This window comes from Dioscorea cayenensis, chromosome 9 (genome assembly GCF_009730915.1).
Source record: "Dioscorea cayenensis subsp. rotundata cultivar TDr96_F1 chromosome 9, TDr96_F1_v2_PseudoChromosome.rev07_lg8_w22 25.fasta, whole genome shotgun sequence".
Classification (NCBI taxonomy): domain Eukaryota; kingdom Viridiplantae; phylum Streptophyta; class Magnoliopsida; order Dioscoreales; family Dioscoreaceae; genus Dioscorea; species Dioscorea cayenensis.
The window spans coordinates 11106701-11130295 of record NC_052479.1 but is presented as its reverse complement, the minus strand read 5'-3'; the positions used below and the strand labels follow the sequence as shown (position 1 = coordinate 11130295).

General features: G+C 43.7%; 1 protein-coding gene and 1 pseudogene across 1 annotated transcript; both read right to left on the bottom strand.

Annotated features, from left to right (window-relative positions):
* Positions 1 to 2854: 2854 nt before the first annotated feature.
* Positions 2855 to 3364, bottom strand: LOC120268472 (protein NYNRIN-like). The gene has a single exon (XM_039275868.1). The coding sequence runs from the start codon at positions 3362 to 3364 to the stop codon at positions 2855 to 2857; it is 510 nt and encodes a 169-aa protein (XP_039131802.1).
* A 12824-nt stretch (positions 3365 to 16188) lies between these two features.
* Positions 16189 to 18633, bottom strand: LOC120268471 (annotated as a pseudogene).
* Positions 18634 to 23595: the final 4962 nt, after the last annotated feature.

Sequence of the window (23595 nt, the reverse complement as noted above, 5' to 3'; positions counted from 1 at the left end):
GATGTGCGAACAAGGTCTTGGAACCGAATGTATGTATTAGCATTCTGGGCAGGTCGCAAGAAGCCACTTTTAGAACGTTTGGACCAATCGCAATTCATCACCCTTTTACCCGCTTCCAATTGATGACTAGCTAATATGTAAGTGTTGACTTAAGCCCCTGTGCAGTGGCTCGGCTCTCGAACCGTACGTGAGCTATCTCATACGGCTCTTCCTAAGAAGGTCGAAGCCCATCTCTATCAAACTTTTTGAAAAAGCCTTTGCCCTCCTATTCAATGGGGCTATTAGAGAAGCAGCTTCATTCCTGGCGAGTTGGGATCCAATTCACTAGTACTCTCGAACTACCAGAGGGCACCACCATCCTGATCCATTGAATCTACCTATGATCGAACCCCCTCACCTGTAGGATTTGAAAGAGAGTCTCCCACCTGATGTTATCATATGCCTTCAGAAAATCTAGCTTAAGGATGAACGACTCCCTACTCTCTTATTTGTAGGTATGCACAATCTCCTGTGCAATGGCTACGCAGTCCATCTCCTTAGATGTGGATTGACCACCTTAATTAATTTGATGAAAGTAGTAAATGATGCTTGGAATACATACGCAGGTAAGGGAAAAGCCTATCTATATTCAATGTGCAAAACTTAGAGCTACTAAGAAAGTTAAAGCCTGGGATGGTACTCCAATGAGTTTGGGCCGGTGTTTGCAGCAACATAAGGAATAGCTGAATAGAATTCAATACAGGATTCTATGGGATCCTTTTAATTAATAAGAAGTTACATGAGGAAGAGAAGATTGCCAAATAGGAGTATGTTCAAGTTCTCAAAGCCAATTTTCAAGTAAGAAAGAAATAAAAAAATTGGGCCGGGACTCTAGGATCTCTAGCCATCATGTCATCAAAAGGCATCCAAGATTTAAGACCATTTTAGATCAATCAGATCCGGTTTTGCCATGCCGTGCTCGAGTCAATAAGGCTAACGCTCGTTTAAGACTCCACTCATTAAGCACATGTCCTTCATCGAAGGAGCCAGCCGTAACGCTCCTACCAGGAATCTAGAAACCTTTGCTTGTTACCTTCTCCATTCACGTGCAAAGCTCAATTGACTTTAAAATCCATTATTTTTTATCTTTCTTTTAGCTGTAATGGTGATCTTGTAGTGGGTGTAGCTCTTCCCGCAGAATATAGTCTCTCGTACCTCGTAATAGAGCTGGTGCTACCTGTGTTGAGATTCCGGAGAATTTTAGAAAGCAACTGCTATATATACAAAGGTATAATTATGTCCCCAAGATTAGCAATGGGTGGAGGGACGAACGGAGCCTGAGGCGCAGAGACCTCATTCTGAACTGGAGAGGGTGAGACGGAGATCGGTTGTTGTGCTGCTATAAACAATCTTTCAACCTGAGCAGTGAAATCATCGATCCAACGGTGGCTGCTTTCAAACTCATTCCTTAGACGAAGGGCACTTTCTGACCTTCTTGCTTCGGCCATACGATAAGTCATACGCCTTGGGTCACAGAGGTGCTGAATGTTGAAAGAGAGATCCTCCTTCTGCCCCTTCTTCCATATCATAACCTAATTCATCTACATGATTCTGGTTCTGGATAAGCCCCGGCAGTTCTTCATAACCTTCCTCTTCAACGGGATATTCATCTTGCTTGATTGGAGCCCTCTACGCCTTTGCCGGCTTGAGTCTTAGATCGCGTCTCCATGGCATCTTGATCAAGAGCCTTTTATGCAATGCAGCTTTCTTTTTTTTCTTTATTTTATAGGGCTTTTTTGAGGTCTGTCCTTGTTCTACCTCATCTCCCGAAGCCAGGAGTTGCCATCATAACTTCGTAGGTGGCTGAGGCAGTCTTCTTATATTATATATTATAGCGAGAGATCACTACTTTGCCGTGAATTGTGTAGACAAAAAGGTTGCAGTCCGTAAAGAAATCTCAGTCAAAGCAGGACTCATTGCTAAAAAAAGTGCTGTCTGTCTTGTCTGCAGTTCCGATGTCGGATCCTTTTTATTATTAACTTTGGCCAATATCGGCCGCTACCTTGATACCGGAGTCCAGCAATTCTATAGCACGTACGCGTATTTCATCAAACTAAATAAACCATATAAAAAAATCAAGAAGACGGTCATGGTTGACACAAATTTTTTTATTGGCGTAAAGTTGACAAGGCAAGTTCAGGCCAAGATAGAGAGCAATTTACTGCATAGACTGTCAAACAAAATAAAGTAAGCTTACTCCCATGCAACAAAGTTTCATCAAAGATAGCTTCCAATGTCCAAAAGAAAGTGAGGAGAAGGGCTTACCTGAATGAACATATTTAAGGTTTTTTTTTCACAAGGATAAAGAATCACAAGCTAAGAGAATCGCGAGATCTTCCTTCTCAGTAACAGAGGATTCATGAGGAGTGGATGAACAAAGATAATCATAAGGCGCATTCAGACACTATTATCCGGAAGAAGGACTTGCGGAGCATTATCACCAAGAAAAGAAGGATAGCTAATAAAAAAAAATCATGACAATGTCAGGAAAAAAAAAGGTACAGCAAGTCACATACAAAAGAACATAAGGAAGTACCATTTCGTTTTTTTGGGCGTGAAACCTGACCCCTACCATACAGCCTCGGGTCATTCCGCCCTTTGGCCTTGCCTCAATTCTCTTCCCTACCCTCCGCCCTTCTTCACCTATCAAAAAGGGTCAGAGGATGGCCTCCAATTCAATGAGAAAAAAGTGCTAAGGGTGCAAAAAGCATCTTTCTGTGGGGAAACCTAAGCAAAGCCACGAATGCAAATGGCTACTTAACTTCAAATGTAGTGGAAGAGATAATTGTTTTTGCAAGAAAACGGCCAAGTGCTGTTAAAACCAGTGCCAATCCCTCTTACCCTTAGAGACGACCTTACTCAGCAAGTTAGATAGATAGGGTTTTGTTGAACGCTTCCGCCAGTCCATTGGGTCGCGCGTTGTATATGGTGGAGTAGATCCAGTAAAGATGAGACTGATGGGCGAACTTCCACACCTTGGTGTTCTGGAAGGACTTCCCGTTGTCGGAGGTGATCTGATGGGGACCCCAAACCGATAGTTAATGTTGTTCAGGAAAAACTTGTTGACCGTTATTGCTTTGACTTCTCTGAGCGGAACAGCTTCGGCCCAACGCGAGAAAGAGTCTGTTGCTGCCAATATTTTCTTGTGACCAGCAGAGGATGGAGGATCTATCGGTCTGAGTTTGTCGGTTCCCCAAGCTGCAAACGGCCATGATGCCAGAGTATTTTGGGGTTGATGGAGAGTTTCGCCATGGAGCTGGCAAATGTGGCATTTCCTGGCGAATTCCATGCAGTCAGTAATCATGGTGGGCCAGTAGTAAGCCATTTCTGTTATCTTTACTATAATATTAAATATTCTTGTTTAGGCCCTGACTGATGAGCACCACACACGCTGGCGTCTACCTCTTCCATGACTTGCTAATCTTCTTTATGTTTATGCAAGAGGCAGATTAGGAAAAGCTGATCAATGGATCTCTAGTAGAGGGTGTTGCTGATGTAAGCTGACAAGATCCCCTTGCGTATATCCCGCAAGTGCATGGGTTTGTCGAAGTAATAATCCCGGGTGAGCGGGGTCGAATGCACAAGGAGTAGGGAGTAAAGACACTTAATTCGATTCTTAGCTATGTCGAGTATCAACAATGATAAGTGTGATAATGATTCAATTCTCAACAATTAAAAGCAACAAGTAAGAGAGCAAAAGTAAGGAGAAGGCAAGGCAATCGATATTATGCTTCCTAATCAATGCAATGGTGAGTCGTGGAAATCCTTACATACATAGCCCCAAATCTAAGGTCAACTATGCCTAACTCTATTCATGTCCCGGAGGAGAGATTAAATAACCTCTCAACCTCGCGCACTCTAATAAAGTTGGAATGAGCTCTAAGGATTCCAAGTGATAAATCGCTTCCTAATTATAGACCTAACCGTTTGGTCCAGGCGGAAGGTCCCTAGCCACAATTAAGCCCTAGATACTGAGATCCCCTCAATGCTTCACTCCATTGCACGCGCAACTAGGCCCCAGCGGAGGTTCATCCCTTAGACCATTCACTCTATTATCGCCGCTGATAAGTGCTTGTGCGATATGAATGAGAAGCGTTCATTCCTTATGTTGAGCATTACTTTTCTCAGTTTTTTACATTAATATTTGTGTTTTTATCTTACTTTTATGCAGGTAGGGTTGTGAGGCCGAGTATGAAGGAAATGGGCCAATGTGGATCATAATGCACCTATTTTGGAGGAGATCTTGCTAAGGTTCAAACGCGAAGACATAGGACAGGTGTTAAATGCTAGAGTGTGTGCCAACCTCCTCGCATTCGAGTGAGTACATCCATTTGAAGGGGCACAAAGGCAAGCACACTCGAGCATTCCGTCTTATGCATACAAGAACAAGAACCCCACCAACATATATATCATTGAAGAAGCAAATGATTCACGACGTGAACGTGTGCTCGTTTGTGTTACCCCGATGAAAGTATGGAATTGGGAAGTTATTCGGTCGAAGATCGTAGCGTAGTACTACAGGGAACATCGTAGTAACATCAGTAGCAAAGACTGCTCACTGACCGCCGAGAAATCGAGAGACGAAGCATCCACACGGGCGTGTGGAAATTATCCACGCCTGCAGGAGATTCCGCACGGGCGCTGTACCGTTCACGCCCGTGGAGTTGCCCGATTCCAACCCTATTTAAAGCCGATTCAACCCCGATTTTGGTATTCTTTTCTCCATCTTTTCCCCAATTTGTGAGAGGGCTTCGGCTAGGGTTTCGAGGTGTATTGGCCAAGGTTTTTGAGAAGTTCTATGGCTCTGATATCGTGATTCCATTAGGAAGAAGGTTGGTAGGGGAGCTGCGATCGAGGCGTATCCTATACTGGACGAGGGAATCCTTGGATGACGAGTAGAGGACTCTCCATAAGACCATTGACATGACCATCGAGGGGGTTTCTTTATGGATTCATTACTTTCACATTCGATTTCTTTGATTGTACTAAGCTCCATGGAGTGCTAAACTCTTAGTGGGTGCTTGGATGATTGTGAACCCTAGGATGTATTCGTTTCATTGAAATTCTTTATTATGCTTTCAATAAATTGATGTTTATTGTGAGTTCCAACCTTTAATGTTTAATTGTATCAACATTTCACCTAGAGTGGCACTAGGGTTGAGAGTTCTTGTTGGTAACCTTGTGAGTGAGTGACACACCACGAGCGTTAGATAAAGCTAGGTTGGAGAGAGTTGAGAGGGTGAGTCAGAGGTACAAGAGCGTCCCCTTTCCCCTCCGGGCGAATAGATTCTACCTCCGTTCCTCGAGTTCTTTGCGAGCCATAATAGAGTGAGTGGTCTAAGGGATGAACCTCCGCAGCCTAGTTGCACGTGCAATGGAGTGAAGCGTTGAGAGGATCTTAGTATCTAGGGCTTAATTGTGGCTAGGGACCTTCCGCCTGGAACAAAGGGTTAGGTCTACTTTTAGGAAGAGATTTATCACTTGGAATCACTAGAGCTCATTGCAACTCGCATGAGAAAGTGAGGTGTTAAGATTGTTCGATTTCTCCTCCGGGACATGTATAGAGTTAGGCATAGTTGACCTTATATTTGGGATTATGTATGTAAGGATTTCCACGACTCACCATGGCATTGATTATGAAGTATAATAGAGAGTTCTTGCACTTGAAACGATTATTGTAGGTTAAGCATCATCCGAGTACCCCATCTTTATTGATTGCCTTTCCCTCTTCTTTATTCTTGCTCTCTCACTTGTTGCTTTTATTGTTGAGAATTGAATCAATTTCGCACTAATCACTATTGATCTTCCACATAGCTAAGAACCAAATTAAGTATTTTCACTCCTTACTCCCTGTGGATTCGACCCCGCTCACCCGGGATTATTACTTCGACAAACCCGTGCACTTGCGGGATATATGCAAGGAGATCTTGTCAGCCGCAAAGAACTCAAGGAATGGAGGTAGAATCTATCACGTCGGAGGGGAAAGGGGACGCTCCGGTACCTCTCGACTCATCCTGTCAACCCTCTCCAACCTAGCTTTGTCTAACGCTCGTGGTGTGTCACTCACTCACAAGGTTACCAACAAGAACTCTCAACCCTAGTGTCACTCTGGGTGAAATGTTCATACAATCAAGCATTCAAGGTTGGAACTCACAATAAAACATCAATTTATTGAAAGCATAATAAAAAGTTCAACGAAATGAATACATCCTAGGGTTCACAATCACCCAAGTACCCACTAGGGGTTTAGCTCTCCATGGAGCTAAGTACAATCAAAGAAATTGAATGTAAAAAGCAATGAATCCATAAAAGAAACTACCTCGATGGTCGGGTGTCGGTGGTCTTACGGAGAGTCCTCTGCTACTGTCGTCCAAGGATTCCCTCGTCCCAGGTATAGGATACGCCTCGACGGAGCTCCCTACCAACCTTCTTCCTCGGGAATGATGATGTCGGAGCCGTAGAACCTCTCCAAAACCTTGGCCAATACCCCTCAAAAACTCTAGCCAAGCCCTCTCTCAAGTTGCGGAAAAGATGGAGAAAAAGAATACCAAAAATCGGGGCTGAATCGGCTATAAATAAAAGGTGGAATCGGGCGACTCCACGGGCGTGGAAGCTACACGAGCCCGTGCGGAATTTCCACACGGGCGTGGATAATTTCCCCATGCCCGTGTGGATTTTCTCGTTTCTCCCGATTTCTCGGTCGGTCATGAAATGCTCGTTACGATGAATTGCGCGAGTGTTGCTATAGTGCAAAACAGGGTAACGCAAACGGGCACATGTTCATATCGTGAATCGCTTGCTTCTTCAATGATATATATGTTGGTGGGGTTCTTGTTCTTGTATGCATAAGACGGAATGCTCGAGTGTGCCTGCCTTTGTGCACCTCCAAATGGATGTACTCACTCGAATGCGAGGAGATTGGCACACACTCTAGCATCTCACACCTGTCCTATGTCTTTGCGTTTGAACTTTAGCAAGATCTCCTCCAAAATAAGTGTATTATGATCCACATTGGCCTATTTTCCTTCATACTCGGCCTCACGACCCTTCCCCTGTAAAAGTAACATAAAAACACACATATTAATGTAAAAACCCCGAGAAAAGTAATGCTCAACATAAGGAATGAACAATTCGCATTCATATCGCACAAGCACTTATCATAAGCATATCGAATAGTGCGCCTCTTTATCTCCACCTTATTGGGAGCTTCATCGGGCAACCTCTCGTTTATGAGGTATTCTATAATATAAAAGGCTGTCGCCAGTCCGCATCTTCTTCAGGATCGTGCGGACCCTCAATTTCATTTACCGCCTCGACGGGGTTCGTCGAGTAAACACGGGTCCCTCAGCCAGGAAACAAAATCTAACATTATTATCTTAAGAAATGGACAGAGGCGAGAGAAAGCCAAAGAAGCTTTATTACATTACATCCACGAATAGATGATAAGATTGAAATAAAGATCGGTTAAGTTAAATAGAGAGGATAGATAGACTGCTACGCTGAGACGTCCCGGACTAGACAGTACTAATCCGAGAGGGAGGACCAAGACCGTGGATACTTTCTCCTTATACCCTTAGTACTTCAAAAGCCATGATGCTGTTAGAGAGGCTCTGCCTTTTTGAGCGAACAATTGTTGATTTCCCCGAAAGACCGATGAGCGGACAATGGGTTCTATCTTTTTTTTTTTTTAATCTTTATCTTTATAGGTATATTGGGCATGACCTTTCCCCTTGAACCCCATTCCTAACCCTTGGCTCGAGGACTCTCTCTCAAGCTCCCTCTTGCACCACTGCGGATAGGAGCAGATTGATCAGCTAAGATATATCAAGCTTCTATATATCTACCTTTCTTGTCTTCCCGGCACCTCTCTCCTTGATGGATGGTATAGCTGTTCTATCGCCCTGGTTTTTTTCCTAGAACTGCTTGGCCTTCAATTCTGACCCTTGAAGATCTAGCCGACCTCTTCGACTGTGATCCTTTCAAGCCAAGCGGAATTTCCGTTGTTCCGTCATCGTGTCATCTTTGGCTCGAATCTAGTCTGGATCGATTGGTTAATGGATGGACAGACTCTTAGCTTGGCCTGAAAAAAGAAAATGTCTCCCACTGAGGATTGGTCCTCTCGTGGTATCACTCTTGGATTGTCCAGTTCCGATCATTTCTGTCTTACATATCCGGAGTGAGTCTATTCTCCTAACCCTATTCGATCGAAGCTCCTTTCTGACCTTCCGGGAACTTTGCTAGAGTAATTATTGGGCAGTTAGTTGAAGTTAGACACGCAGGCCTTTGATCTGACTGGCTGGGAAATTTTCTTATGAGCTCTAGTTGTCGGGCTCCGCTTACTTACTTTAAGCATTTATTTATATGCGGCAAGTAGAGTCATGGTATGGTCTCAGCTTGAAGCATATAGGGGTGACCGGAAAGACGCTAGACAGGTTTTTCTTTCATCTGCAGCTAGGCCAGAGGGGTATAGGGAGAGCATCTACTCGCATTGTTTTTTTCTCTTGCGACCGCTCCCGCTCCGATGCGGAAGCTCGGTAGGGCAAGGGGCCTGTACAGCAGCGCCCAACATCTCTTTCCATACGCTTCTCTTGAAAAAGAAAAACTAAGATGGTTTAGCGGATTCGGAATTGTAACCAAGCATCCTGGGTTCTATACTCTATTCATAACTATAGCATGCTGCCGATCCTGGATACAGAACTATTGAAAGTGTGCAGTGAGGGATCTTTATGGGTAGCCAGTCTTTCATCACTTCCGCCTCTCCACTCCCATGCCTTTCTTGGTCGGACCAACCCAACCGGCGATTTCCGACAAGTCTTTCTAAATTTTTAGAGCAAGAAGCGGAACAAAAATAAAGCTTTCTTGATATTTATGGATAACCAATCCATTTTCAAATATAGTTGGGAGACTTTCCCCAAGAAATGGGTACATAAAATGGAAAGATCGGAACATGGGAATAGATCTTATACCAATACTGACTACCCATTTCCATTGTTGTGCTTTCTCAAATTTCATACCTATACACGGGTTCAAGTTTCGATCGATATTTGCGGAGTTGATCATCCCTCTCGAAAACTCAGATTTGAAGTTGTCCATAATTTACTGAGTACTCGGTATAACTCACGCATTCGAGTACAAACAAGGGCAGACGACTCAAGTCCAGCTGGAGAAATTAAGTAGGGCTTATGGCCAATACCTCCCCTCAGCAGGTGGACCTGCCATTCCGAATATTATTCAGCTAGCTATAAACGAAAGATTAGGTGTCCTACCACTCCGTGGGCTACTGAGGCTCCCAACCCCAGAAACCTGAAAGGGGAGTTCCACTCAAGACCGTTCCCTCTGGCTTAGCTTATAAGTAGACATGGGCCAAAACTCAAATACCCCTGACAGGTAAGAGGTTAGTCCCATGTATGAAAATCCAAAACTATACTCACTAAGTAGTGCTGTAATTATAGACCAGTTTTATTTAAGCCTCTCTCAACGAGAAAAACGATACTGAGTTATTAGAATAAGGCAACTTACTTGTAACACAAATCTCTGGCTAGGACAGATCGCAGATTCCTTACCTCAGTAAGCACTAACTTACCTATCATTTTACATATGACTATGGCACGCATGATGCATGGTTTGCAACCGCACACGCCTTAGCGTACACCGAGTTATATAGAAAGCATGAACCACCTCAAACTCTCTCGATCGATGGTTCTACGTAATTAGTAGGATCGAGTTGCTACTCTAATCTAAGGGAGTTGTGAACTAAGAGTACTGGTACGAGTTATTTTAGTAAGGAACTAGTAGCTGTTACTTATGTCAATGAGTGAGAACGGTAGTAGTAGATTGAGTTAAAGAGTTGGATCTTCCCCAAAAAGGGATATAAGGGGGTAGGGGTCCTTTCTTATGTTGTTGCACTGAACTAGGGTTGTGTCCTATTCTCAGAGAGGAGGAGTTGCCTAAAGGATTAGTCCATCAAGTCTAGTTAACTCGACAGCTTAACATGAATAACGCACGAGCTTTCCTTAACTATAGCATGAGTAGAGTCTTGTCTAGCTCGACAAGAGGAAATGCTTAACTTGACAACAGCTCGATGATAAGTGCTTGTGCGATATGAATACGAACCGTTCATTCCTTATGTTGAGCATTACTTTTCTCAGGTTTTTACATTAATATGTGTGTTTTTATATTACTTTTATGCGGGTAGGGGTTGTGAGGCCCAAGATGAAGGAAATAGGCCAATGTGGATCATAATGCACCTATTTTTGGAGGAGATCTTGCTAAGGTTCAAACGTGAAGACATAGGGTCGGGTGTGAGATGCTAGAGTGTGTGCCAACCTCCTCGTATTCAAGTGAGCACATTCATTTGAGGGGCACGAAGGCGCTCACACCCGAGCATTCCCGACTTATGCATATAAGAACAAGAGATCCACCAACATGTACATCATTGAAGAAGCAAGTGATTCACAACGTAAACATGTGCCCGCTTATGCTACCCCCAATGAAAGTATGGAATTCGGGAGTATTTTTGGCGAGTACTCGTAGCAACACTGTTCACAACTGGCCGAGAAATAAGAGAAACAGAGAATCCACACGAACGTGTGGAAATTATCCATGGCCGTCTGGAAATTCCACAGGAGCGTGTGACATCATACACACCCGTGTAGTCACCCGATTCCACCCTCTATTTAAAGCCGATTTCAAGATTCTTTTCTCCATCTTTTCCCCAACTTGCGAGAAGGCTTCGGCTAGGGTTTCGAGGGGTATTAGCTAAGGTTTTGGAGAAGTTCTATGGCTTCAACATCATGATTCCATTAGGAAAAAGGTTGGTAGGGGAGCTTCGATTGAGGCGTATCCTATACCGGAGGAAGGAATCCTTGGACGACGAGTAGAGGACTCTCCACAAGACAATCGACACGATAATCAAGGTGGTTTCTTTATGGATTCATTGCTTTTACATTCGATTTCTTTGATTGTACTAAGCTCCATGGAGAGCTAAACCCCTAATGGGTGCTTGGATGATTGTGAACCCTAGGATGTATTTGTTTCATTGAACTTCTTTATTATGCTTTCAATAAATTAATGTTTATTGTGAGTTCCAACCTTGAATGTTTAATTATATGAACATTTCACCTAGAGTGACACTAGGGTTGAGAGTTCTTGTTGGTAACCTTGTGAGTGAGTGACACACCATAAGCGTTAGACAAAGCTAGGTTGGAGAGGGTTGAGAGGGTGAGTCGAGAGGTACAGGAGCGTCCCCTTTCCCCTCCGGCGTGATAGATTCTACCTCCGTTCCTCGAGTTCTTTGTGGCCATAATAGAGTGAGTGGTCTAAGGGATGAACCTCCGCAGGGGCCTAGTTGCGTGTGCAATGGAGTGAAGCGGTGAGAGGATCTTAGTATCTAGGGCTTAATTGTGGCTAGGGGCATTCCGCCTGGACCAAAGGGTTAGGTCTAGTTTTAGGATGAGATTTATCACTTGGAATCCCTAGAGCTCATTGCAACTCTATGAGAGTGCGAGGTGTTGAGATTGTTCGATTTCTCCTCCGGGACATGTATAGAGTTAGGCATAGTTGACCTTAGATTTGGGACTATGTATGTAAGGATTTCCATGACTCACCATGGCATTGATTAGGAAGTATAATAGAGAGTTCTTGCACTTGAAACGATTATCCTAGGTGAAGCATCATCCGAGTACCCCATCTTTATCGATTGCCTTGCCCTCTTCTTTATTCTTGCTCTCTCACTTGTTGCTTTTATTGTTGAGAATTGAATCAATTTCACACTAATCACTATTGATCTTCCACATAGCTAATAACCAAATTAAGTATTTTCACTCCCTACTCCCTATGGATTCGACCTCGCTCACCCGGTATTATTACTTCGACAAACAAGTGCACTTATGGGATATACGCAAGGTGATCTTGTCACTCGACTAGGTCGCTTCACTTCCAATAATAAAATACCTCCTTTCTTGTATTTATAGTGTATTTTATTGATTGTAATTAATTACAGGTAGTAGTAGTTGTAGTTGAGTTGAAGAGGTTGCTATCTCCCCAGTGAATGATCGCTTCGTAGAGACTTACCGCTGATCGGTCAGGATCCTTGATCAAGAAATATTGGTTAGAAGAAATTTTGCCGGCAAGTCGTGCATCTGAAAAAACACCTAAAATATACTATTTAAATTAAAGATAAAGCAAGCAAGTAAATATAGTCACTGATCAAATCCTAAAGCATGTTTCGAACGCTTTTAGGAAAAACAAAAAACATGGTTCGACGCTTATTACCATAGTCGCAGCATAGAAAAGTCAGGTGCCCGATGAAATAGTATATGAATGGGGATGTCACCTGAAAGAACTGGCAATTCCCTCTTATTTCTTTTGTATGGGGCCTTACCTTCGGACTCCTACCGTTTACATAAAATCATTAGTGAACTCTAGTAGCTGACAGCTAGCTAAGCAGACTTTGTTGATTCTTGCTCTAAAAAGAAACAACTTGATGTCTAAATTTATTTGTCGACTAGGGAACCGAGCGAGATCCCTCTTTTTTGGATATTATGGGACCTGCCTAATGAAGCCCCCAATGGTAAGCAAGAAAAATCAGGGCTTTGGTCAGCTTCGATTCTTTCAATTCGTACACGTACATTTTTTCACCTCCTCCAAACGAGATCTTCCCCACGGGTGCTTCCCTCCTTTGCTAAAGGATTGCCCCCATTCAATAGGCTTCTTTTCTTTGGAGAGGCTCCTATCTTGATAGGGATTCTTCCTTCTTTGACTAGTGAGTGAGCCCACCTGGGATGGGATGGTTTATGAGTTAGAAAGAGGGGTCGAATTTTGGTCTAAGGAAGGGAACTCCGGCTGATAGATAAAATCCCCTACCTGGCCCCTGCTTTCTTCCTTTCGTCGATATCCAGTAGTGGGCCACTGGTTGTAAAAGAAAGATGAGGGCTGGTGTTTAAAAAGCAAACTAGTTTTTTTTTTATGAACCAACAGCTCAGACCTTCCAGTCTCTTAGAAGACATGTTTTTTTTGTCCAGGGTGCGTGGTGTATTGGTATAGGGTTCGAGGGGACCGGAGCTACTGCCCATGTTCACAAGAACAATTCTCCTCACGTGCATTACAACATTCGATCATAAACTTTATTAACCCGTACAGCCGTTCATCATCCCGTCGAGAATAAGAATAGATATACGAAAGCGACCAAGGGTTGGGGAATCTCCGGTCATCAACGATTAGCCATGGAAAGATAGCCTGAGAGTTTAATCTCGAAGAAATATCCAGCCCTAGCATTCGCTAAAGCTCCGACATCGGGAGAAGTAGCTTAGCTGGTCCAGGAATATGCCACTAAATAGAACCTGACCTGCCTTCGTTCGATGAGCTCATTATTCTCAAACCATCCTTGCCGTACTCTGGTCATCGGCCGGCAATGGCCGTGGTTGAGTCCTTGCAGACCTTCACCTTGGCTGGGAATTCAAAACTTTTGGCTTTCACTTGGTAGAGAATTTGGTAACCCTTTATGAACCGAATTTGAAGCTAGCTAAAGAAAATGTTGATTGGAAAGATGTAGCTGTTGAGCGAAAAAATCATCACATTGTTGTCTTGTTCCTCAACCGCAGTAGCTCTTATTCTTTTTCCTTCTTAGAGGTCGATTCAGCAACTTCAGTGACCTCCATGGTTAGTCTTTGTATTGCGGGGCCCTCGAGATGTATTCTTGTGGGCGGAGGGATAGCTTGCTCCCCGGGTTCCGAGGATGGCTCCATCTCCGTTGTAGATCTAATCGGCTCCATCGGACCACCCTGCCTCTATAGTGAAGCTTCCGGCCACTGGGTTCGGCGGAAGGGACGGGGAGTAGAAGTGAGTGCTTCAGATGAATAAGCTTCGATGCTCTCAACTGGTTTGGATCGTTTGACTATGGCTTCGCGTTCTTTACAATCATAAGATAGATCACGAGGATCCAAATCAGGGACTCCATCTCGCCTTCTTAAATAAGTCCGAGCAAATCCACATTTTCAAAAGTGTTAGGTATAGTTCAAAAGATGGGATTGATTCCGGAATTCGAATTGGCTCTGCATCATCTGGAACTAAAAAAGCTTCTGGGTCTTTTTCCTATAGTTGGGAGATGATTAGTTTACTACTGTGATCTAGACAAGACAAGTCTGTGAAATGAATTGGCTCAGTATCCACCCACACATCTCCATGGAATACTTCACACCTCTTGTTGCCCAGCTTAATTCTCACTTTGACAAATGAGTCTTTCTTGAAGATGTTAAGGATGTGCTTATTGATCCAGAAGGGAAATTCCGCCTGAACGAGTATTTCCCAGGTTGGATCTAAATATAGTTGCTCAAAGAATGAAGGTTGAATTTGGTTTTAAGGTGGTCCCTTGAACTTAAAGATAAATTGACCCTCAATGTTATAGTAACCATAGGATTTAGGTGCTAAAAAGTATCCCATCTTTATTTCATCCTCTAGTTTAAACTTTCTTAAGTCAGAAAAAGAAATCACATCACTAAGCAGTTGATACCCAAGCACAACCGAGTCAGTGTCCGTGTAGTAGTAGTCCTCTCTTGATATAAAGGGGTACATATAGATCCTAGCAGATGCAGTGATAGTAGCAACTAGTTGTACAGCAGTGTTTTTTGGTGGTACCCAATAATCCGTGTTTTTCTGGTATTTATATGGTAAGAAACGATGTAGTATGTCTCGCTAAGCCTGTCACCGAAAATTAAGTCACTATGCCTGATCAAATCAAAGTATCTCTCTTAAGAGCATATCTCGGTAATGGTGCTTTAAGGGTTAATGCCATAGAGAGTGTTCATAATGAGCTTGTATACATATGACAAGGCATCATTTCCTTTCTTCTTTGCCTCAAGCCTGTTCTGAAAAAGTTCGCTGACAAAGTCCTGGAAGGGGCTTTCCATCTTCTCAAAAAGGTAGCTGGAGATTGGAATCATTGTGTAGCCTAAGTCTCTTGCATAATTTAACTCTTCGCTATAGTAGACACTAATAAATTCCCCATTTGGAAAGATAAGAGTGTCATTTTTGTCTTGATAGGGACGAAAGGGCTTTTTGATAGTCTTAGGACAGACGACATACGCCTCGATAAAGCCGAAGATGCTATCTAAGTCCTTCCTATTAAGATTACCATGCCAGACTGGAACACCACCGACCATTGGATATTCTTTCATTACGAAGGGATATAGAGAGTTCACGTTGTAATAGAATAGGTTTGAGTAGATTTCTTCGAGATGCATTTGACCGGCCACGACGACTATGTTGAATGGTATGCCTTAGTGTCCACAGGACCGATCCTTCCTCCACACATGAGGATAGAGTCGAACTACGCGATCAGGGGAGGTCAGGCTGCTTCATGGATTGCTAAGCTGAGGAGAGACCTGGATACTATTTCATTGAGGAGGTCAATCTTTCAAATTCTCTTGCTATTGGGAAGGGTGAGCTTTCGTTTTTTGGATCATCTTCTGCCCAATGCGGTACCCTCCCATTTTTTGGTTCCCATCCCATTGGGTTTATCTTGTTCACAGGTTGAACCCATGGCAGCAACAAAAGGTGATCTTGTGCTATACTCCAGTGATCTCTTACCTACCGAGGCACGCTAACTCCCATCGTGTACCAGATCACATTCCGTGAATCGAAAGGTTTTGCCCAATCATCCATCAACTCCTCTCATAGATGTGGTGCGGTTTTATGAAGCGTCTATTCTAAGCAAAAAAAATGGTATTATCGGATGGTTGAGGAGATAAGGACTAAACATATCCAATACTTCTCGTTTCCAACGGCTTAAAAATGAGCTTTAAAGCAAATAATCACCGTCTTGCTTTTCGCCTTTGCTTGAGATCATTTTTCTTATTTCTCCATAAGTTCTTCGAGGTGTTGCTCTGATTGGGTTGTATTCTCTAAAGTACGAACATCTTCTTCAGTAGTCTTGATCATGCAAGTTCCCATGAGTTCTTCGATAAAAGAGTCCTTCGGTTGAGGGCTTCATCTTTCGGATGCTATCAGTTGGAGTTGGTATAATCTACCCCTCTTTGATTTCCTTGCTTTGCCCTGTTTCATTAAAGACCTCAAAGAAAGCTAACAAACTTTGCTTGCCCAGTTGCAGCAATGAATCCATCCCTCTTCCGCTTCTACTCGGTCAACCAAATCTTAAGATTCCTTAAGACCAGCATCTGGACATCCAGGAGTACTCTGCAACCCATTTTTCAAATTGGCTATTCCTTATTGATTGGCATCCCAAGACAAAATCATTCATGGTCTCTCCAGGAATTGGATTTGGATAGAGAACAGTCGGGCAACTGGGAGGGGCTCAGATTTAGTAAGTGATCATTCAGCATAACAACAGACTTGCTTGGCAAAGGGAAGGACTTGACTTGAATCACCCGAAGTTCGCAGGGCTGGAACATATCGGTTAGAGGGTTGGATTGGAGGGAAATGCCTAATGGGTTGCTTGTCCTTATGTGCTTTTCTGTCACATACTTTTTTTCTACGGGCCTATTTTTTAGCGTCAACCGAACCGATGTTGAATGCCTGTCTTGATGATATCGGTAGGGGAATAGAATTTGTTGTTTGATTTTTTATAATAGGAATAGAATCCATTCTTTGCCTTGATTGAAAACAAAGGGAAGGAGTATAGGCACCTCCCTTCATAGTGGAAGGTCTTTACTTGAAGCAAGCGAAAGGCTGGAATAGAGCGGGAGTAATATCATCTTTTGTTTTTGAATCATCCGGCTTTCCCAGCGCTTCAGAGTTAGAACTTGACTTGCCTAGACTTCCCTTTGACTAGATTGACTAGGGGACTTACCTCTGCTTCCTCTTTCGGGTTGATAGGCCAGGACACCGGCTGAGCTTCCCTTGTTCTGATCATATGATTCTAGGTAGGTGAGTTCTTATATGTCAGATTCTTTAGGGACCTCGACCCATGAATACTCACAAGGAGTTTGATCACGGCTTCTAGTCCCCTCCTGCCTAGGCTGAAACACACCTCGAGTCAGAACCAAGGTGCCCAGTTGAGTCCGTAGGTGTGCTACGCCTAACGGTAACATCAATGAGCTGCACCCCAAAATACCATCTAATAAAGCCCCAAAACAGTTACCAGTTTTAGAGAGGACAGGTGATAGGATTGGAGGCCTATACCAAATAGAGCCGAATTTCTTCAGCATTACATCAGAATCACCCTCCATCACTCTCCAGTGTCTTTCCAACTATGAAGCACCGATAATATCTATCCGAACAGTATCTTTCACTAGTAATGTATAGTATCATGAGGTAGACTGAGTTTGGCGAGGTCTCAATGTCGGGTAAGTTCTGACCCGCATGAAAGACGTAATGATCTGGGCACTGTCTCAGAGAGAGGCTCGGTGAAATAGACATGTTTGTGAAGATGCGGACTATCTGCACCTTGATAGGAAGACCCTATGAAGCTATACTGTTCCCTCAGATTGGCTTTGGGCCTTTCTTGCGCAGCTTAGGTGGAGGGCGAAGAAGGCCTCCTTCTGGGGAGGCCCGAGCCATTAGTGAGATACCACTCTGTAAGAGCTAGAATTCTAACCTTGTGTCAGGATCTACGGGCCAAGGGACAGTCTCAGGTAGACAGTTTCTATGTGGTGTAGGCCTCCCAAAGGGTAATAGAGGCGTGCAAAGGTTTCCCCGGGCCGGAAGGAGATTGGCCCTTGAGTGCAAAGGCGGAAGGGAGCTTGACTACAAGACCCACCCGTCGAGTAGGGACGAAAGTCAGCCTTAGTGATCCGATGGTGCCTAGTTGATGGACCGTCGCTCAATAGATAAAAGTTACTCTAGGGATAACAGGCTGATCTTCCCCAAGAGTTCACATCAAGGGGAAGGTTTGGCACCTTGATGTCGGCTCTTCACCAGCTGGGGCTGTATTATGTTCCAAGGGTTGGGTTGTTCGCCCATTAAAGAGGTACAGTACGTGAGCTGGGTTCAGAACGTCGTGAGACAGTTCGGTTCATATCCGGTGTGGGCGTTAGAGCATTGAGAGGACCTTTCCCTAGTACGAGAGGACCGGGAAGGATGTACCTCTAGTGTACCAGTTATCGTGTCCACGGTAAATGCTGGGTAGCCAAGTGCGGAGCAGATAACTGCTGAAAGCATCTAAGTAGTAAGCCCACCCCAAGATGAGTGCTCTCATATTCTGACTTCCTAGAACCTCCGGTAGCACAGCCGAGACAGCGACGGGCTCTCTGGCCCTGCGGGGATGGAGCGACAGAAATATTAGGAATCCAAGATAAGGTCACGGAGAGACGAGCCATTTATCATTACGATAGATGGCAAGTGCAAGTGCAATGATGTATGCAGCTGAGGGATACCGGAAACAGATTCCTTAGTTTGCGAGATACAGTGGACGATGCTCCCAAGAGTAGAGAATTCCTAGACTCTTGGCAGATTTCAGTAAAATTTACTGTTCCATCTCCCACATGGTGTTTATGGCGCCATCCGGACCCAAATATGTGGTGCTTGAACACGCACAGTTGGTTCTCTTAGAGATGATTTTGCAGGGTATGGATGCATCTTAAGAGACCATGCTGGATAACCGAAAGTAGCGATTACAGCCAGGTGTCCTCCTTTCTCCATCCTTGTGCATGAGCTTGAGGCAATTCGAAGAGGAGTGGAAGAGGGCCGTATCTATATAATGAGCTAAATGGCTTCTATGCCCATCATTAAGCTGAAGGCAAGTTGAAATGATTTAATATAGCGGAGTGGGATCTAATGGGATAGGGTGCGCCACTAAGAAGTCAGCCAAAGCTTGGCCATTGACAGCTTTTTGTGGAACATAAATGATGTCGAATTGTGATAAGAGAATGGACAACTTAGGTAGCTGTGCATTTAGAGAGCCTAAAAAAGACTTCTTAAGACGTAATACGGCTCATCAAGTCAAGTAATACCGCAACTTGAGTACTGCTCACATTAATGTGAGGCATTCCTTCTCAACATGAGGATATCGGTCTTCCGCTCCCGACCATCATCCCGACTTAGCTAATACATAGAGGGCCCTCTCTTTTCCTTCATCATCTTTTTGGGCCAGGAGTGCCCCCAGTGAGTAGTCGAGAATGCATATGTCACATATAAATGGTCGTCCTGGTACATGAGTGGGTAATACCGGCGACTTAGTCAGGTATTCTTTATGCTTTCGAATTCATCTTGCCATGCTTGGTCCCAGAAACTCCACTCCTTTTTTCATTAGACGAGAAAAGGGTGTTAGAATTGACTTATAGAAAACTACTGCTTTTCTGTTACAAAAACTTTTTCTACGATGCGTACACACTGGTTGAACCATATTTGATTTTCCCTCAACTCGCTGCCACACGTAAGTGTAGTCAGCACTGCAGAAATTCCAACTTTACATCGTCAATGACCCCTACATGAAAGGTTATAGTGTTAAAAATTTTGACATTGCGCCTATATATACTGTCCCTTGATTCACATGGAGACCTAGCAACCAGTGTAGACCATATAAGGATGTTTGACGTCATATGCAGTGTCCATTTCCTCATTGTCATCTTCGACAGTGGACCAAATCAAGACGGTCTGTATAGGCCCCATTGAGATGGTTCACAGAATTCCTGGTTTCGGTTCTATAAAAGAAATACATCTACAAATATATGTGGAAATAACAAATTGAGAAACTTACCGTATTTTTTCATCGAAATAAAATGACATGTGCCGATACAACAGAGAGCTTGGTTGTAAGGAAGGAGTGGGGTGGGGGAATAATATTACGTTAAAAATACTGAATGAACATACGATATGCTTAGTGTGATCATAGTATGCATGGGCGATGGTAGTTGATATAATTCAAAAAGAGCAAGGTTACCTTATTATTATTAGTTTAAACACCATGCATGCCAATAAAATAATAAGTAGCACTGATAACTGATATAAGTAAAGCGCAAACTTTTCTTTTGACGTGTTCATTCTCTGCGCCGTCCACACCATTCATGAAGGTAACCACCGCCGTATTCATAACATATGGGTCTGGGAGCAGACTTGTCGTCTCCTCCATTGTTGTTCTCTCAAATGTCGTCATTCCTGGTATATCCGTTTTTGCTGCTACAAAATACGCAGTTGCCGCTTCTCTACCTACAGACTTTGTTCTAAATCCACGATAACAGGCGCCATGATATTGACAAGGTCCCCTTGCGCATATCCCGCAAGTGCACGGGTTTGTCGAAGTAATAATTCCGGATGAGCGGTTATCGAATCCACAGCGAGTAGGGAATAAAAACACTTAATCCATTTCTTAGCTATGTGAAAAATCATTAGTGATAAGTGTGACAATGATTCAATTCTCACAAGTAAAATTAACAAGTAAGAGAGCACGAGTAAAGGAGAACGTAAGGCAATCAATAAATATAGGGTACTCGGATAATGCTCCGCCTAGGACAATCGTTTCAAGTGCAAGAACCCTCTATTATGCTTCCTAATCAATGCAATGGTGAGTCATGGAAATCCTTAAATACATAGTCCCAAATCTAAGGTCAACTATGCCTAACTCTATACATGTCCCGGAGGAGAAATCTAACAATCTCAACACCTCGCACTCAGACATGTCCGAATATGCGTATAAACCGCAAGTGCACGGGTGTCGAAGTAATAATTACCCCGGTGAGTGGGTAGTCGAATCCACGAGGAACAGGGCTACTAGTACTAACTTCTTCTCTCGCTTTCTAACCTAATGATAAATGGAAAGGTGTGGTGATCTAATGTGCGAAGAAATGAATACGGAGACAAATATGCAAGGGTAAAATGGATGGAGATCTCAATCGATGAAAAGTGGGGTATTCGGGCAATGCTCCCCTAGGATTCGTGTATTAGGTAGCGAATAAGCAAAGTGTTTCTATGATGAGTAAGTTAAGTCGTGGAAATCCAAATATAATCAGATCCGGCCTCCCGATCACCGATACTAGTGCCCTACGAGGTCCCGGTGGAGAAATCGCTCAATCTCAACACCTCACACCACATATGACTGCAAAGCACTCTAGGGATTCCATGAGTTGTATCCGATTCCTAAAGATTGATCCAACCCTAATTCCCGGCGAAGGATCCTAACCCCCTACAAGGTCCCGGCAAAGAAATCTCTCAATCTCACGCCTCACACCAAATATGGTTGCATAGAGCTTAAGGAACGGAGATAGAATACACTCAATCGGAAGGGAGAGGGGACACTCCACTATCTCATGACTCACCCTCTCAACACTCTTTAACCTTGAAGTTCTAACTCTAATGGAGACCTCTCTCGCATCAAAGTAACAAATCATGCAAATCCAATCAACCACAAGGATTAATTAAACAAGCAAGCAATGAGAATACAAGATTAAAACTTAATCAAACTCGGATTAAATAGAAACACTAAGCAAATCCACAAAAGATGAGAATCCTAGGGTTCTCAAGCCCAAATACCCTCTAGAGTTTTAGCTCTCCATGGAGCAACATACAAAACACAGCATCAATGAATGAAAGTATATTAAAACCATAGAAATAAATCCCCTTATATATGAACTGATGGCCTTGATGGAGAGCTTCGACGTCTTGAATGACCCACTCCGAAGCTAGGTTCACCGGCGGCTTCCTTGATGCTATGACGGAGGAGGAATCGATCAAAGTTGGTGACGAAGCATCTCCAAAGCCGCAAAGACCTCCTCTCCAAACCCCTAGCCGTCTCACCCCTCAAGAGCCACACAAAAGATGAGAAAGAATAGGGCAAAATGGCTATTTATAGGCCTTAGATCGCGTCTGTCACGTGCCCTCACGCGCCCGTGTGGATTTTTCCACTGCGGCAGTGGGTCTGCAGAAATTTCCACGCGGGCGCGTGGAATTTTCTGCAGCCCATGCGATTTTCACAAAACGCAATCCGAACACTCTTCTCTTAAGGTCACATGTCCGGGCACACGTCCATGTGGTAGGCTATAAAACTTTTTCTTCATCGACGTATCTTTGAGAGGTCTTGCAATCTTCACAAAGAGAAGGAATATGAAGATGTGGCTGCCTTTGTGCCCTTCCAAATAGTGAATTGACTTGAATCTTCTTGTAAGTTGGCACACATCTCCACGCTTTATGAACTGCTCTCGTGTCTTGATCCTTGAATTGAACAAGAACTCCCAACATTGTGTCTTTATAGCCTATCTTTGCTTCCTTTTTACTCTTCAAGGCATTCACAACCTATATGCATAAAAAGAACACCAAATACACAATATGAGACATAAACCACAGTAAAAATGATGCTCAATGCAAGTAAAATATATATAAAAATATGTCTACTCAAGCAGTTATCACACTCGCATAGAGTTGCAATGAGCTCTAGGGATTCCAAGTGATAAATCTCTTCCTAATTATAGGCCTAACCCTTTGGTCCAGTTGGAAGGTCCCTAACCACGATTAAGACCTAGAAACTAAGATCACCTCAACGCTTCACTCCGTTGCACGCGCAACTAAGCCCTAGCGGAAGTTCATCCCTTAGACCATTCACTCTATTATGGCTGCAAAGAACTCGAGGAACAGAGGTAGAATCTATCACGTCAGAAAGGAAAGGGGATGCTCTTGTACCTCTCGACTCACCCTCTCAACCCTCTCCAACCTAGCTTTGTCTAACGCTCGTGGTGTGTCACTCACTAACAAGGTTACGAACGAGAACTCTCAACCCTAGTGTAACTCTAGGGGAAATGTTCATACAATCAAGTATTCAAGGTTGGAACTCACAATAAACATCAATTAATTGAAAGCATAATAAAGAGATTCAATGAAACAAATACATCCTAGGGTTCACAAATACCCAAGTACCCACTAGGGGTTTAGCTCTCCATGGAGCTAAATACAATCAAAGAAATAGAATGTAAAAGCAATGAATCCATAGAAAAACCACCTCAAATGTCGTGTTGATGGTCTTGGGGTGAGTCCTCTACTCGTCGCAAGGGATCCTTTGTCCGGCCTAGGATACACCTCGCCGGAGCGGTGCCGACGAAAACTCTCCCAATAACCTTCTTCAAAAGGATGCCCAATGTCGGAGCCGTAGAACTTCTCCAAAACCCTAGCCAATACCCCTCAAAACCCTAGATGAATCCCTCTCTCAAGTTGGGGAAAAGATGGAGAAAAGAATGCTGAAATCGGGGCTGAATCGGCATTAAATAGAGGTCTGAGTCCAGCGACTACACGGGCTCGTTGATTTTTCACACGCCCATGTGGAATTTTCCACACGGGCGTGGATAATTTCCACACGCCCGTGTGGATTATCTGAATTCATATTTTCTCGGCCGGCTATAAAGCAGATCTTTGCTACGATGCCTTTGCTCAGTCGCTTATCTACGATTCGGCTCGAATAGCTTCCCGAATCCATACTTTCATCGGGGAGTACGCATAAGCGGGCACACGTTCACATCGTGGATCACTTGCTTCTTCAATGATAGACAAGTTGGTGGAGCTCTTGTTCTATGTGCATAAGTCAGAATGCTCGAGTGTGACTGCACTTTTGCACCTCCAAATGGATGTGCCAACTAGAATACGAGAAGGTTGGCACACACTCTAGCATCTCACACCCGACCT

What these genes read in the sequence shown, in the direction of transcription:
- LOC120268472 (XM_039275868.1), bottom strand. Translation starts at nt 3,364, where the DNA reads ATGGCTTACTACTGGCCCACCATGATTACTGACTGCATGGAATTCGCC.